At 37.0% G+C, this 16938-nt stretch overlaps 1 protein-coding gene across 1 annotated transcript in view; it reads left to right on the top strand.

Annotated features, from left to right (window-relative positions):
* LOC104168706 (E3 ubiquitin-protein ligase UBR1-like) overlaps positions 1-16416 on the top strand; it is a 27856-nt gene extending 11440 nt beyond the window's left edge. Inside the window, exons 5-21 of the mRNA XM_009709381.1 lie at positions 2872-3013; positions 4622-4684; positions 4994-5117; positions 7145-7252; positions 7706-7794; positions 8624-8722; positions 9352-9509; positions 10126-10225; positions 10532-10660; positions 11496-11676; positions 12603-12664; positions 12889-12999; positions 13929-13994; positions 14170-14271; positions 14840-14903; positions 15326-15450; positions 16360-16416. Of these exons, the coding sequence (XP_009707683.1) occupies positions 2872-3013; positions 4622-4684; positions 4994-5117; positions 7145-7252; positions 7706-7794; positions 8624-8722; positions 9352-9509; positions 10126-10225; positions 10532-10660; positions 11496-11676; positions 12603-12664; positions 12889-12999; positions 13929-13994; positions 14170-14271; positions 14840-14903; positions 15326-15450; positions 16360-16416 (1780 nt within the window). The remainder of the gene's footprint in view (positions 1-2871; positions 3014-4621; positions 4685-4993; positions 5118-7144; positions 7253-7705; positions 7795-8623; positions 8723-9351; positions 9510-10125; positions 10226-10531; positions 10661-11495; positions 11677-12602; positions 12665-12888; positions 13000-13928; positions 13995-14169; positions 14272-14839; positions 14904-15325; positions 15451-16359) is intronic.
* Positions 16417-16938: the final 522 nt, after the last annotated feature.

Below are 16938 nucleotides of genomic sequence, written 5' to 3'. Positions count from 1 at the left end.
AGCAAGTTGAAAGCTTATGGGTAAGAAGAATTAGAGACCGAGGCAACAAAGGGAACCTTGTGGTTGGTGTCTACTACAGGCCCCTGATCAATGGGAGTCTATTGACGAATCCTTCTTACTCCAGCTACAGGAGGCATTGCGCTTGCAGGCTCTCGTCCTGCTGGGGGACTTGAGCCACCCCTGCATCTGCTGGAAAAGTAGCAGGGAGAGCTGTAGGCAATCCAGAAGACTCCTGGACTGCATTGAAGGTAACTTCTTAAGCCAGGTACTAGACAGCCCTACCAGAGGGGTTGCAATACTGGACCTCTTGGTCACCAATGCAAGTGAGCTAATTGGTGGCATCAAGATAGGAAGCAGCCTGGGCTGCAGTGATCGTGCACTCGTGGAGTTTGCAGTCCTGAGGGAATTGGCTCAGATAAAGAGTGAAGTCAGGACCCTGAATTTTAGGAAAGCAGACTTCCAGCTCTTCAAGGAGTTAGTCAATAGGACTCCCTGGTAAACTGCCCTCAGGGCCAAAGGAGCAGAACAGAGCTGGCAGATCTTTAAGGACGCTTTCCATAGAGCACAAGAACTCTCGATCCCCAGGTGTAAGAAATCAGGAAAGGAAGACAAGAGACAGGCATGGCTGAGTGGAGACACCTGCTGGTAAAACTGAAGGGCAAAAAGGAAATGCACAGGCAGTGGAAAAAGCAGGGACTGGTGTCCTGGGAAGAGTATAGGGACGCTGTCTGGTTGCAAAGAGATGGGCTCAGGCAGGCCAAGGCGCAGCTGGAGCTGAACTTGGCCAGGGATGCAAAGAATACTGAGAAGGGCTTCTACAGGTATGTCAGCCAGAAAAGGAAGGTCAAAGAAAGCATACCCGCCTCCGATGAGCAAGACTGGCAAACTGGTGGCAACGAACAAGGAGAAGACTGAAGTACACAACAACTTTTTTGCTTCAGTCTTCACCAACAGCCTCTCTTCGCACACCTCTCGAGTGGATGGACTGCAAGACAGGGGCTGGGGGAGCAAAGTGCCTCCCACTGTAAGAGAAGATTGGGTTCACGACCACCTGAGGAACCTGAACGTACAGAAATCTATGGGACCTGACAAGATGCATCCCAGAGTCCTGAGGAAACTGGCTGATGTAGTTGCCAAGCCTCTCTCCCTGATATTTGAAAAGTCGTGGCAGTTAGGTGAAGTCCCTGGTGACTGGAAAAAGGGAAACATTGCACCCATTTTTAAAAAGGGTGGGAAGGAGGACCCTTGGAACTACCAACCTGTCAGCCTCACCTCTGTGCCTGGGAAGATGGTGGAACAGATCCTCCTAGAAGCTATGCTAAGGCACATGGAGGACGGGAAGGTGATTCGAGACAGCCAGCATGGCTTCACCAAGGGCAAGTCCTGGCTGACCAACCTAGTGGCCTTCTATGGAGTGACTACCTCAGCGGACAAGGGAAGAGCTATTGATGTCATCTATCTGGACTTCTGTAAGGCCTTTGACACAGTCCCCCATAACATCCTTCCCCTTAAAATGGAGAGATAGGGATTTGATGGGTGGGCTCTTTGGTGGATGAGGAATTGGTTGGATGGTCGTATCCAGAGGGTAGCGGTCAATGGCTCAATGTCCAGATGGAGATCAGTGAGAAGTGATGTCCCTCAGGGGTCTGTACTGGGACTAGTGCTGTTTAATATCTTCATCAATGACATAGACAGTGGGATTAAGTGCACCATCAGCAAGTTTACTGATGACACTGAGCTAAGTGCTGTGGTTGACATGCCTGAGGGACATGATGCCATCCAGAGGGAGCTGGACAAGCTCAAGAAGTGGGCCCGTGTGAAAGTCATGAGGTTCAGCAAGGCCAAGTACAGTGTCCTGCACCTGGGTCAGGACAATCCCTGGTACCAGTACAGGCTGGGGTATGAAGGGATTGAGAGCAGCCCTGCCGAGAAGGGCTTGGGGGTACTGGTGGATGAAAAGATGGACGTGAGCTGACAATGTGTGCTGACAGTGCAGAAGGCCAACTGTATCCTGGGCTGCATCAAAAGAAGTGTGACCAGCAGGTCAGGGGAGGTGATTGTGCCCCTCTACTCCACTCTGGTGAGACCCCCCTGCAGTACTGCCTTCAGCTTCCGCAATAAGGACATGGACCTGTTAGAGCGAGTCCAAAGGAGACCACGAAGATGATCTGAGGGCTGGAGCACCTCTCCTATGAGGACAGGCTGAGAGAGTTGGAGTTGTTCAGCCTGGAGAAGAGAAGGCTCCAGGGAGGCTCTTATTGCGGCCTTTCAGTACTTAAAGGGGGCTTACAAGAAAGATGAAGACAAACTTTTTAACAAGGCCTGTTGTGATAGGACAAGGGGTAATGGTTTTAAACTAAAAGAGGGTAGGTTTAGACTAGATAGAAGGCAGAAAATTTTTACAATGAGGCTGGTGAAATGTCCAGAAGTTTCCGAGAGAGGTGGTAGATGCCCCATTCCCAGAAACATTCAAGGTCAGGTTGGAAAGGGCTCTGAGCAACCTGATCTAGTTGGAGATGTCCCTGCTCATCACAGGGGGGTTGGACTAAATGACCTTTAAAGGTCCCTTCCAAGCCAAACTATTCTACGATTCTGTGAAAATGGGATCATAAAACAACAGAGGAAATAGTAATGGTATAATCGAATAACTTAGAATCTCTTTTGTACTTGGTATGTGGTTTCTGTGAGTTTTTCTGGTATAAATGGTGAGGGGGTTGTGTCTTTGACATGAAGAACATACTTAATTTTCTTCTATAATTTTTTTATTTGACATGTCTGTTAAGCTATCAAGTGAGCTGTTGCTTGTATTGGGTAAGACACTATTTGCAATTTTATTTTTGTTTGTATGATGATATGTTCTCTTTTTCCCAGTAGAGAGAAGGTAGACAGCTACTACTGTGTCCTTTTCAATGATGAACACCATTCTTATGATCATGTCATCTATAGCCTGCAAAGGGCACTTGGCTGCGAACTTGGTGAAGCCCAGTTGCATACTACTGCCATAGATAAAGAGGTTAGTGCATTTTGGTTATTGGAGAAAGTTGTTTTTTAATCATTAAGAAGTACTACTGTAGTCTCTTGGTCATAGAATCTTTGTTTCTGGGATGCTGAATCTTGAGGAGAGAGAAAGTCATGTTGCAGAGTAACTGTTAATCAGCACTTCAAGAAAGTTTTTAAATAGTATTCATTTTTTTTCTTCAGGACAATCACCCAGTTTCTTGTGAAAAAGAAGAGCTGATTTATCCAAAGTTGCTCCTTTCATGTTTGGCATATTTTCTTTACCCTTTTTTTTCTCATTGGCTGAGATTAATATTTTATTTTAATAGTATTTGTCTGAAAAATATACAAGTCAGCAATGTGCATATTCAGTTATATTTAATCAGAAATGTACCTTACATTTTGCAAGAGTTAGTGCTTGTTCTGGCTCAGACTTCATTTGAAAATCTTAAAACTTCAAATTAAGCAAATGAAACCAGGAAGAATCCATGAAGGAATGTGAGTGAACCTGACAATTTTACTACTTCATCTTTCAAACTAATGTCCCACGTCCCACCTTACACTAGTAATGTAAATTTTTTTTTCAACTGAGGGAGAAAAAAGAAGGCATGATCAGTGTTTGAGTTATCTTAATTGCAACCATGTTTTTTATCTCACAAAAGTACAAAACTTATGGGTTTGCACACAGAGAAACTTTGTCTATAGCTGTATATCTATTTATTGTATATTTACATATGAAACATCTTACTAATATTAAATTTTTTTTTAATCTGTGAAAACTGGGGGGGTTTTTTGTGTTTCTCTTTGTTCAGGTAATGAAAGTTTAGCTTTATTTAGTTAGTAGTGTCAGTCTTACGTAATTGCAAGTCTTTTCCTGCAGTTGCAGGTTTTATCAAGTATGTGTGTACATGCATGCTTGTAGAGTAACTTTTGAAGGTTTCCACTATGAGGGTTCCTTTTGATTGATACCTAAATTTTTAGATCCAGAGTTGATCGGACTTTTTGTTTTACAAAGCACCTGCTACAGCCCAGGACTAGGTTATATTGTTTTTGTTATAACAGTTCCACAACATACAGCTGCTTTCTCTATTCCTGTGTGAAATTCTGCTCTGTGGAGAACTTGTTTTGGAAGCCTATACCTCTGAGTTGAGTGGAATTTGAGGTCTAAGGTGGACCTGTTCTTGGCTTTATTGGAAGAGCTCTCAAACCCACGCTTATAATATGACCTGCTATTTCATATACAGAAGTAAGAAATAGTAGGAAAGATTGTAGAAAAGCAATTCAGGATGAGTGTACTTTGTGCTGAGAAGAAAGTTGATATGGCTTGTATTTAAAGTATTCTGCAGAAATCCCTCTCACCTGTTTTAATGTATATGTGAATTTTCCTTATCTAATAATATTAAGATACCCAGACTTTACTTTGTTCTATTGTTAATTTAGTTAAAATAGCTTTTATCTGAAGATAGTTATATTAATTTTGATTTTCTTCTAGATGGCTAAAAGCATCATGAATGACGTTGGTCCTTGTTTTTTGTTTATATTTTAACAACATAGCAAGGATCAGGCTTGTGACATTTTGGTTTTGTTTTATATTGGTCTCATGCTCAGTGTTTTCTTTAAACAGGGTCGTAGAGCTGTTAAGGCAGGACATTATGCCTCTTGTCAGGAAGCAAAAGAAGAAATCAAGGTAACTTCCTAAAACATTTTTCTTATTTAAAAAACCCAAACAAATCAACCTCATCATTATTAATACTGAAGACTTATTTGTCTGCTGTACAACCTTTAAATTACTACTTCCATGCTTTTATAACCTGCCTGTGAACTTTTTGAAATGGAATTTACCCACTACATTTGGTATAGATAAATAGATATCTTCAGAAATAAAACATCAAACTGATTTCTTTTCTTGCTTGGGAGAGGTAAGGGGTGGTGAAGACAAATATGAAAATTCATATTATCTTTATTTTGTATCTACTAATATTTACCTGACTCCTAGAGGCATTCTGAAAATGTTTCTCAACGACCACTTCATGTGGAGGTACTGCATGCTGATGTTATGGCTCACCAGAAGTTTGCCTTGCGCCTTGGTTCTTGGCTGAACAAACTCATGAGTTATTCAAGTAAGCATAACTGATTTTTGTTACGATAATGCCGTGACACTATTTGAATGATAATTCTCTCAAAAAATGTCTTTAGCAGTGTTTCTATATGATATTCCCTTATTAAAATACTTTCACATTCCTCCTAATTCGTAAGTAAATGATACAGTACTACGGGTGCTGATATCCATCAGTATGGTTATGAATAGCAGTACTTTTCTGTTCCTTCTTGCTAAAATAAATGTCTTTCCCTGATTGAGCTCTGTCTGTTCCTCTGGAAGTTTTATTGTCCTCAGTTTCAGCATCACATGCCCTATTTCAGTGACTTTGTTTAAAAGCTGCTCCCTCCAGTGCTGGTGGAAAGCTGCAGAACATCCCCATCAGTGAAAGCATGCATCCTCTACTTGAATCAATTCCTGCTTCAGATTTGGTAACTGTGATTAATTAGACAGTATCAGTAAAGCAAACAAACAAAAGCCTTAATTTAGAAACTTGTCCAGTAGTGGAAAGTCTATTTCAAGCTTTCAGACCTTGTTCTAGTGTTTGATGATCATAGTTTCAAAGAAGACTTCTGAATCAATCTCACTTTGGTTTCTGTTACTGGGTTTTGTCATACCTGTGTGTTGCCAAACTAATGCCACTATAAAATTTCTTTTCAAAGTACAAATATGCATAGATTAAGCTCTACTCACTGCTTGTCCTCCTTCTTGATAGGGTAAATGTGTTGGTCTGCTTTAGCCTCTTTTCTAAGCTTGGATAATAAAGTGAATTTTTAATCTTTTTTTCTGAACACTTACTTTCAAATCTTTCCCTTGAAATACATATATTGGAATTGTACCTTTTTGTAATTCTTTACAATATTTTACAGATTTTAGCTTTCTGTTCTTTTCAACTTTGTATTTATTTCGCTGATGGTATTTTCTTTCTGTCTGAGTTCCTGAGACAGTTCTTTTAATCAGTACAAATTTTTGACTGTGTGGCTTGTTTCTAGTGAAAGCTCAATTTTTATCCACGTTTTTCTTCCTAGATAATGTTTCTTACTATTTTCAATTTTATGAGATTGCTGTATTTAAAACATGAGCTGACAGCTAATTGTTCAGCTGTTGACTCTGTGTGAGTATAAACAAGTTGGTGTTGGTGCCCCAGTAAATCACCAAAATTTTAGGTTTTCAAGCATTACCTTTTTAGCTGATGAGATAAGCTAAAACTAAAAAGGAGTCTCCTATGTTGGCTGTAGCATTTTGGATTAGGAAGTTGTTACAGGTTAACTGGTACTTTAATGTGTTTTATGAGAGTCTTCAAGCACAAAGACTGAAGTCTAATATTCCTGTTCATGTTCTTCTGGACTATATACGTAGATGCTTTAAGAGCCTGATGTTCTGTACTCAGCTGGAACTTCTTGGTGGTCTGGTGGTTCCTGTTCTTTTCCTGGTTTTGCTTCAAGTGGTAAAACATGGATCAAGAAGCATTCAATACTATTAATTTCCAGGTTGTCAGAAACTTGATTCATGACACTCCACTTTTCCTTTTGAAATTAGTAAAGTAAGAGCTCATGTCTGAATGTTAGTAACCTGTAGATTACTCTGATATGTTGATCCCCAAAACTGCTTCAGCAAGTATTGTGTTTACTGATAGGTGCAAGAAAATAGAAAAATAATTTTCTGAAATTCTACGAAAGCCTGACTTTCAGGACCCAAGGCAGGGACTAGCATGGACTTGCCTAGCCTGTGCATTTCTGTGCTGACATAGTGAACTCTTCTTACGGATCTGCTTTGCAAAGCCGTCTAAATGCTTTTAATTTTAAAATACTCTTCTACCTCACTGGATTTCTTAAGTAAAGTAGGCAAGAATAATAAGAAGAAATTAGCAAGGGGAGAGTATGTGGGAGTATGTTTGCTGAGAAAAAGCACTGTTAAAAATAATTCATACTTAAGTGCCTTGTTTTTGTTTTCTTTAAAAGAACAGAATTCTGTAATTCTCACTTTGTTGGCTCATATCATTTAATTATCGAAGCATTCTTGTGCAAACCAGTAGTTTTATACCTATAGGTGACTTTCGCAAGATCTTTTGTCAAATATGTCTGAAAGAAGAAGCTGGATCTGAAAAGCCTTGCTTCATAAGCAAGTTGATGCTGTGGGATGCAAAACTTCATAAAGGTTTGTGTGTCCATGTTGCTGTAAACCAAAGAAGCAAATTAATTTTTGATGTGTGTAAGAAATGTGTAAAAGTAAATAAGTGCTATGCAGGTGGAGTTACATTTCTTTATAGTTCTTATATTATGTTTTTTATACAGCCTTTATTTTTATGGCTGAGACAGTTGATGTTTTGGATAGATATTTGCCTCCTAAATTTTTCCTGCTTTATGTATTTTGAAGAATGTTTTCACAAGATGTAACCTGACTATGAGTGACTTGATGCTTGCCCTGTGTTTTAAATACATACCAATAAATGTTAAAAAATTTAAAAAATTAATAACTTTGTTCATATACTTTGTAACTAAGTCAAGGCTTTTAATGATTTTTAATTATAATTTGATAATCTATTCCTCTTTTCCACAAAAAGCTGTGTCTTAGTATGATAGTGACATGCATTGTATTGACTCTTCCCAGGGGCAAGGAAGGTTCTTCATGAACTTATCTTCAGTAGTTTTTTCATGGAAATGGAATACAAAAAACTTTTTGCTATGGAATTTGTGAAGGTAAATGGTTATTTGTTTTTTTTTTTTTTTTTTATGCTGGGAATTTTTACTAGCTTTGTAAAATTTCCCCCAAACCAGAAAATTGTTTCACTATAAATAATGAATTTTCAACAAGCAGAACTTCAACAGCTAGCTCAGCCTTTATAGAGTGTATTAATTCCAATGTCATTGATTTGTTCCTTATAATCATGTAGTGTTATATGCTCATTTTGAATGCAGTATTAGTATTCTGTGTATCTTTTGAAATGGCAGATGAACTGCAACTGAAACTGGTCTTTGTTTTTAAAATTAGATACAATAATTAAGAAATATACAAAACATAAGACCAAGTGGTTTTTGTTTTAGGGTGAGACCTTTAATCCTGATAAAGGTGACTGACACCTCATGGTTTTCTCTGGATTGAAACAAAGCAAACAAAGATTTAACATTACTCATCGTACAGACCTTTTATAGACCGCTGTTGCATAACTATCCATGCAGTTCACTGCAGGAGGAAGACTTGTTTTATAATAAGTCAGTGACTTGACTGAACCTTTTTTCAGATATTTAATTTCTTTTCTTGGGGGAGATTGGTTGTAGGAGAAAAAAATATTTTGGTTCCAGTTTGGCAGAACAGTTAAATTTGTGTTCGTCTTCAGTACTAAGGCAATGGGGCACATTATTTATTTACTTTGGTGCATTGAGGACATTGTGCTGTTTTTGTTGTTTGAACCACTCCATTAGAAAGGAAGACGGACATTGAGATGTAATTCTTGCAAATAAAAAAGTAAATGTTTTTAATTAATACTTGTTTTATTTATTTTATTCCCCCAATATTCTCTTTTCCTAGTATTACAAGGCATTGCAAAAAGAATACATCAGTGATGATCATGACAGAGTTCTCTCTGTGACAGCGCTCTCAGTTCAGATGTTCACGGTACCTACTCTGGTATGTACAGCCTGTCTCTGCTAGAAATGTAAAATAAATTTGAGAATTGCTAGCAGTACCACTTTTGCAGACTGCTGTACTTGGCAGAGAGTTTTTATGCATTGCTGAGATGAAAATGAATGATTTTGAGATTTGTTAAGGCCAATATGAAAGCAGGAGATTGAGTTTATATGAAAAGTCATTACAGAAGACAGAGGGGAATACAAATAGTAGAAGTTTTAGGCAGCATCGTTCTCTATGTTAATTTTCTGTATTCATTTACTGATGGTGTGGCTGAAATATGTTAAATCCGGGGGGGGGGCGGCTATGGTGTGTGGAAAGTATACCTGTAGGTTTTAAAGGTTATATGTTTCTTGCCTGAAATACTAATTTAAAAGTCCTTTTCTACATGATCTTTCTAGAAAAAATAGCATGTCTGTTACATTGAAGCTGTCAGGGTGAACAAACATGCCAAGCTGATAGAAATTGTGTTAATGCATAATAAATACTATGGGAGTTTTCGTAGCTTGGACTTTTTACAAATGCTTGAAGTAATTTCTAATCAAAAAGACTGGATTGAAAGGAAAAAATATTTTGACAGTTCTCTTGAACAAAAATAGGAAGAAAAAGTTCTACTTTTCTTCTTGCAGGCCCGACATCTTATTGAAGAGCAAAATGTAATCACCACCATTACAGAGACACTCATAGAAGTGCTTCCAGAGTACCTAGACAAAAATGACAAGTTCAACTTTCAAGGTTACAGTCAAGACAAACTGAACCGGGTATATGCAGTAATATATGACCTCAGGTAAGTGTAAAGCTGAGAAGGTAGAGCAATTCTTAGAAAACTGGCAGTAGGATGAGGTGTTTCAATTCAGGAATCTGATGATAAAACTATTTTATAAACAAAGACAAAACTAAATCCCTCACAAGAACACACGTAAACTGTTAATGTTTTATTTTTCAGTGGAAACTTAAAATTTTCAAATATCAGAGTTATATTATATGAAGACAACTTTTATTTTCACTGATACCATTCCATATAACCATTGCATTAATATACAAAATATATTTACTGTAAGACTGTATGGGAAATTTGGCTTCTATTCACTACCGTTCTGGGAAAGCTGTATAATCCTCATCTGCATAGCAATTTCCACTCTTACAGGTCCCAAATTACTCTAATAAACCAAAAAATGTGAAAGCAAATACCTTGAAATTAAAAAAAATCTGTTAATTTCAAATGATGGAGTTGCACCAAGCAACTCCAGTGTTTAGTGAAAATTTTAAGAAGAGTTTGAGATGTGGAGGGTGATGCAATGTGATGATGCAGTTGATTATTTTAATACAAAGGTCACTTTAAATACAACCATAAGCAGAAGGGAAGTCCGAGCAAAAGTTGATACTGTTTTCTTTGGGGACAGGTATGTCTTAGTCAGCAAACCTACATTATGGACAGACCGTCTGAGGGAGCGGTTTTTAGAAGGATTTGTTTCTTTCCTAAGGATTCTGACTTGCATGCAGGTACAACACATTTAAATAATTTCTTTCTAATATGCTGTTATAAAGATATTACAGCATTTTTGTTTGCTCATCTTTTTGTCCATAGCAGTATTGTGGATATAAACATACAATTAAGATGGTAAATTCTTCAACTCCTCTCTTGGGTGGGTGAGAAAGTAATGTTTATTTTACAGAAGTAATATTCATCAATTTTAGCTACATGTATCTGAACAACCTATATTTTACCATTTGTGTATGGGATTTTATGTTATTTTAAGCCTATGATCACTGATTTAGCTTGAGCGTTTTGTGGCATCTCCATTTCAGGGAATGGAGGAGATAAAAAGACAGATTGGTCAGCACATTGAGGTGGACCCTGACTGGGAAGCAGCTATTGCTATACAGATGCAGCTCAAGAACATTCTTTTGATGTTCCAGGAGTGGTGTGCCTGTGACGTAAGTATATCAATTGTCTGGGGTTCTTACATGTGTGCCTTTTGTGGATATTCCTGAGTGATTTTTAAATAGCAGCTTTTTAAAAAAGCTCACTATTATTCAGTATAGTTCTCCACAAAAAATGAGTCTGAAAGAATTAATCTGTGGTGTGACAAGGAGAGAAGGGGTCTCAGAAGAATATAATCTTCTAGCTGGCAAAGCTGCATACGCTGTCAGGCAAATCATAAAGAGAAACTACTTCTCATAATTCAAGATTTTGAGAATTAGGTTCATGATATTACGGTCAAGTTTTAAGTTTTTGAAGCACATGGTGTTCATTTTTCATTGTGAAAGTGGACTGCAGAAACTTTGTGCTAATTGGGTAACTGCACTGTAAGTAGTCTTTATCAGTGCTGGAACTCATACCTGAGCTGGGAGAAGGGTGGAAATTGTGCAATTTGTTAACTTAAAGAAATTTTGAAGTGAGTTTCTTTTTGGTTTGTTGTTTGTTTGTTTGTTTGTTTTTCAGTAAGGAGAGAAAGGAAGAACTACAGCAGTTGAAGAGCTTCTTGATCGAATTTGGGTTGCAAAACATTACAATTTTGCAGCTTAAATAAGTACATAGATTTTGGAGCATTTGACACAGCAGCTTTTTTAAGCAGAAGCATGTTCTCGGTTAGCTTTAGGGGATACCCAACTGCTCCAGTCCAGTACTTCTCAGTATTAAGAAACAGAGTAATAATTATATTGTGGATTCTAGTAACTGTTTATGCGGTCAGAAAAAACAAGTGAGAAATTTTGGTGCACATATATATGACTTTTAAATATAATGCTATGCATTTATTCGAAATTCTAGGAAGAGCTGTTGCTCAAGGCCTACAGTGAATGTCATAAAGCTGTGATGAGGTGCAGCATAAATGGCCGCTCACGGGAAAAGACGGTGTTTCACTTGTGTGGCCATACTCTGGAGAGCAAACCTTACAGAGTGTCTGCAGATCCTGTCAGCATACATTTACCACTGTCTAGGACTCTTGCTGGTAGGTCATGTGTTTTGTTTTGATTGCTGTTTGAATTACGTTTCTCATCCATCTCTGTTTCTTTACTCTAGAAAGCATTTAGATGAAGTGCTTCACAGATCAGTCTCTCTCTGACTTTCTGACATTCTCATGGTCAGGCAACCCTGTTCCCCAAATGTCCCAGTAAGGGAAAGTTTTTCTCAAAAACACATTTGTCATGGAGGTTGGATGACATTTTTTAAACAGGAGAAAGATAAGGTCAGGCGAGAAGGGAAAGTTTCATGTTTTAATGAGATCTTCAGTTTTCTCTGAACTACTTGAATTTATGTGGTTCTGTTTCTATTTCTACCCCTTTTGCCTACGTGAATGTTCATTATTCCTGTATCTCAAATTTATTTTCCAGCCACGTGTACTTTAGGACTGTTAAAATGCTCCTCCTAAAAGAAATGTATTTGCAGCATGCCAGAACAGATTTCCGGAATAAAAAGGACCACAGTAGTGGGTGATCGCTGTTTTCTCTAGAATCCAAATGAAATCATATGTTATTATTAAACTGTAGATTCTTTATGACATCATTTGATACCAAGATACCATCTGTTAAGCCTTGCAGTCTTGAAATTCAGTTATTACTGACATATGATTTAAAATTTTGCTAATACTATTTAGCATTTCAATTTAAATGGTTTTAATGAATTCATGAAATGAATAGATTTATTCATAAAATAATGGATTGTAAGACTGGTGAGAACTGTTGTGATAATGTAATAGATCTATCTTTAAAAAACAAACCAACCCAAAACCAAAAAACCAAGTATTTGCTAAATAAGCTTTGACTTTTTTCTGTAATTCTGAGTTTAGATGATTTAGCTAATGTTTAGAACGGGTTGGAGGAGAAACTTTACTGATTTTGATTTATTTTCTAATTTTTTTTCTTATTGCTTTTGTAGGTCTTCATGTACGATTAAGCAAGACTGGAGCCATCTCGAGATTGCATGAGTTTGTTTCTCCTGTAAGACTTTTTTTTTTTTTTCTACTTTCCCAAATGCATCTTGTGATTTTTATATTCTGGGAAGGGAAAAGCCTAAAATTATATCCTGTAACTTTCATGGCACACACACAAGTTCTTTTGCAGCTGACAATGTGTCTTTGTTCATTAGGACTTACACTTGTAAAATTACTGACAGACTTATTCTTGCTTGTTTTTTTTCTTTTTTTTCTTTTTTTAAATTCTAGGAAGCATTTCAAGTGGAGCTGCTAGTAGAATATCCTTTGCGGTGTCTTGTTTTGGTTGCTCAGGTTGCTGCAGAGATGTGGAGAAGGAACGGGCTCTCCCTGATAAGCCAGGTACTCCCTGCAATATTCAGTTGATCCTAATGGTGTATGTAAGTGTTTCTCAGTGATGATCCCAGAGGTGGTTTCACCCAGTGCAGATAAAGGTCATGGGGGTCACCCCTACACTAAATAGAGGGGTTTCTAGGTGGGAATTTAGATTACTTGGTTTTATTTCCAGCTTCATCAATGTCTTGCCTCCCTGTATTAGACAAGTATTTCATCTCTCTTACGACTGTTTCTGACTCTGTGAAATGGTATTAATGTTACTGACATCTACTGGAAACAACTTTCAGATCTGATAAAGAAATCACTGCATAAATACTAGAAGTACTGTTGCTTCTAACATAAAATGTTAGAAGAATCTCTTTGTGCATGGTAATCATTATATGCAAAAGTTAAACTATTTTAATCTCATACTAAACTTTGAGTGCCATATAACCGGACATAAGCATTTTATAATACTTGCGGGCTTTTTTTTGCAAGAGTAAAGATAAAAGGAAGAGTCTACCTGTAAGTACTTGTATTTTGCCTGCTTTGGCTTCACTTTTTTTTTTTGTAGTTGACAACAGAAATTTCCTGTGTTTAGCTTTCACAGGACTCTAGTGAAATCAAAGTAAATATTGGTAACTCCCTATAAAATTGTCTCTCTGAGAACTGGGGTAGGAGAAAGAGGATATTTTGACTTTAATATGTAGCGGCCATTAGAATTACGTTGTCTTGGAATGGAGTATGAAGAAGTATGGCATAGACTTTTCTCTGGATAGGTGAAAAAAAGTTTTTCACTTCCATCAAAGTAAACATTTGTTTTGAAAGAAACGTGAGACTTTCCCTTACTCAATGAAGGTGCTGTACAGTTTAAAAAAGCCTCAGACATTATGTGGTGCACATTTGATAATGCGTTACTTTACTTCTCTACTTAAATTTGTTTTCCTATTTCTCAGGTATTCTACTATCAAGATGTTAAATGCAGAGAAGAGATGTATGATAAAGACATCATCATGCTCCAGGTAAAATGTTCTGAATCATTGCTTGCTTGTCTCATAACATTTTCATGGAATTTCTTTTAATTTGAATTAAATTTGTATGATTTAAAAAATTTTTCTTGGTAAAAAAGTATTTTTCATAATTAATGAACAACTGTGATAGTAACTGATGTTCATATTAGTTTGGGCTTTTTGATAGATAGGTGCATCTCTTATGGATCCAAACCAGTTCCTTCTGCTGATACTGCAGAGATACGAGCTTGCTGATGCTTTCAAAAAGATCAAGCCCACCAAAGATCAGGTAAGCGGCAAGTATTGGAATTCATTTGTTTGCTTTATGGAACATTAATAAGAAAAACTAACTACTGTTGATAACTGCATTTTTACAACCACACTGAAAGTCAGTCAACACAGGACCTAGTGGTTAGATAAATGATTTTGCATTCGAAATTTATAGAGGCTTACTCAGAATTAGCAAACAGGTTTTGCCCTCTTTGACCTTTCTTTCACAGGGCTTCTACCAAAATTCATGTAAATGACTTTTCTGTAAAATTTCGGTACCTCTTAGGCTGTATTATGTGTTCTTATTTTGGCAGGAAGTTTCTTGGGTGGTTGTGCTGCTTCCTGAGGCTTGAACTTTCATGTAACCCTTCATTTGGGATACGTTTTTAGCTGTTGTTTCTTTTCTGCACATGAATCTTGCACTTCAGTTGCAGAATAACATCTCTACAAGTGCAGGCGCTTTTTCCAGCTTGTTAGAATGGAGGTTTCTTCTTAGAGTACACTGCATGTGAAGGCTGAGCTTGGTGTCATTAGACAGATTTTCCTGCTTGCTTTTTTTTAAAAACAGATTTCCCTAATTCTTGTAGGATTTGATCAAACAATGTAATGTGTTAATAGAAGAGATGCTACAGATTCTCATCTATGTTGTGGGTGAGTTTCATTTCTCTCTGTTGTTGTAGTAATGGATTGTTACAGTTTGACAAAACAGACTTGATGACTCTCTTTAACACTGATGGTATGGAGAGGATACTGGAGGATGCCTATTTTAAATAGATGGTTCAGTAACACAAATATCTGTCAACTGGAAGCAATAGGCATTGCATAGTGAAAAAAGCTGTTGGATAACTTCATAATTGTCTATTAAAGTAGAATATGAAGAGAAACTCCATCTCATCCCATTTTATTAGGAAGCTAGGCTTAACATTTTTCCTCTCAAAAACGGGATAGGTTTCTGGCGAATGCAAACATATACTATGAAATATGCCAGCAATAGCATCACCTCTGTGCAGAATTCAAAATTGCTTTGTAACTGTCATATTTGCCATTCTTCTCCTTTTAATTCACTCTGGTAGGGGAAAGATACGTGCCTGGAGTGAGTAATGTGACAAAAGAAGATGTTACCATGAGAGAAATCATCCATCTGTTATGTATTGAACCAATGGCTCACAGTGCAATTGCCAAGTCCTTGCCTGAAAATGTGAGTCCTGGTTTACTTTTTTCCTTAATTTACTTTTTCTTGGTTTATGTCTTTTTCTTCTTTAGCTTCCGTATCTTTGTATGGAAACATTTTATTTTTCATATAAAGGTCAAATGTTGATTCAGAATTACAAAATAGCATGACAAAGGAGCTTACACACCTTGCTGATGTAAAGGTAAATGTCATGGATTCTAGTATAGTCTAATCTGGAAAGGTTTGTATGGGGATTGTGTTTTTTGGTGAAGAGGTGGAATTTTTTAGAATATTCAGCTGTAGTTCTCCTAGACTCAAGGAAAAGTTTTAAAATTATTTTCTCTTTCAGCCCTGTAGGACTATGCAGCTGGATTCCATTCTGCCCTGTGTACCATCAGTAAATTTGATCCTGTAATTTTGATCACTTAAACCTGTGCAGATCTACTGCAAGTAAAGTATTGTACAGGCCCATTTGAAAGAAAGATTTTCCTGCCATTCTATTCCAGCTGTTGAAAATTCAAGCAAAGGAGAGGGATGTAGATTAGATTTTATAGCCTGTGCAAGTTTTCAGGGCTGGCAATCAATGCAAAAAAACTTCAGTCTTATTGTAAATTAAATGGCCTGGAATATTATCAGAAACAAATAATGGGTGATCCACTCCATTGAGTATTGGGTAAGGCACTGCTCTGTTTCTGGAGATTGGCTCTGCTACAAATAAAATTTTACATAGTTACATGAAAGTATTATCTGTCTTTGGTACTTCCTGGTAATTTGTCAGTTATGAATATCTGCCTTCTGAATAACAATGGGCAAGATATATTAATTCATGAATTAGGGAATTGATCTAAGTCTGTATGTCTATCTTTGTGACACCTAGCATAATACTGAAGATATTTGAATCATTATATATTTATCCCGAACTAAATTTTTTACCAGGAGAACAATGAAACTGGCTTGGAGAATGTAATTGATAAAGTGGCTACGTTTAAGTAAGTTCTTAATATTGTTTTATAAGTAGATTCAACGTGAAATAAGACTTCTTAGATTTTATGGGTTAAACAAACTGCACTGCAAAGTATCTGTTCAACTGATATCTTGCTGTCTTGAAACAGATACACTTTCAAATACACATAGGAAAGTGTATGAAATATCCAAAGCTGCTGCTTCTCTCCTTTTGTCCCTCTCTTTCTTCAAATTCAGCTTGAGTCTTTTCAGGAGTTCAGTAACCTCAAGTCCTAGTGGGAAAAACTTGAAAAGTTCATTTTATTTCAAAGATGGTTGGGAACCTTAATATGTACCTTTGACAATTGCCGCCTAATCATTAATTTAGATGTTACTTAGTTGCTAACTTGCTGTAACTTTCAGATGGGAATTAATTTTTTTAACATATATTTGCAAATATAGAACAATCAATTGTAGCAGCTGAGGAAAAACTAGTTCAAATGTCTGCTGTTTTTGTCACAAAAATGTCTTGTAATTTTAATTATTTTAATTTTTAAAAAATATATACAAATA

The sequence above is a fragment of the Cariama cristata genome, unplaced genomic scaffold (assembly GCF_000690535.1).
Source record: "Cariama cristata isolate BGI_N322 unplaced genomic scaffold, ASM69053v1 scaffold9501, whole genome shotgun sequence".
NCBI lineage: Eukaryota > Metazoa > Chordata > Aves > Cariamiformes > Cariamidae > Cariama > Cariama cristata.
Note: the sequence above shows the minus strand (reverse complement) of the source record. Positions and strands in the feature narration are given on the sequence as shown.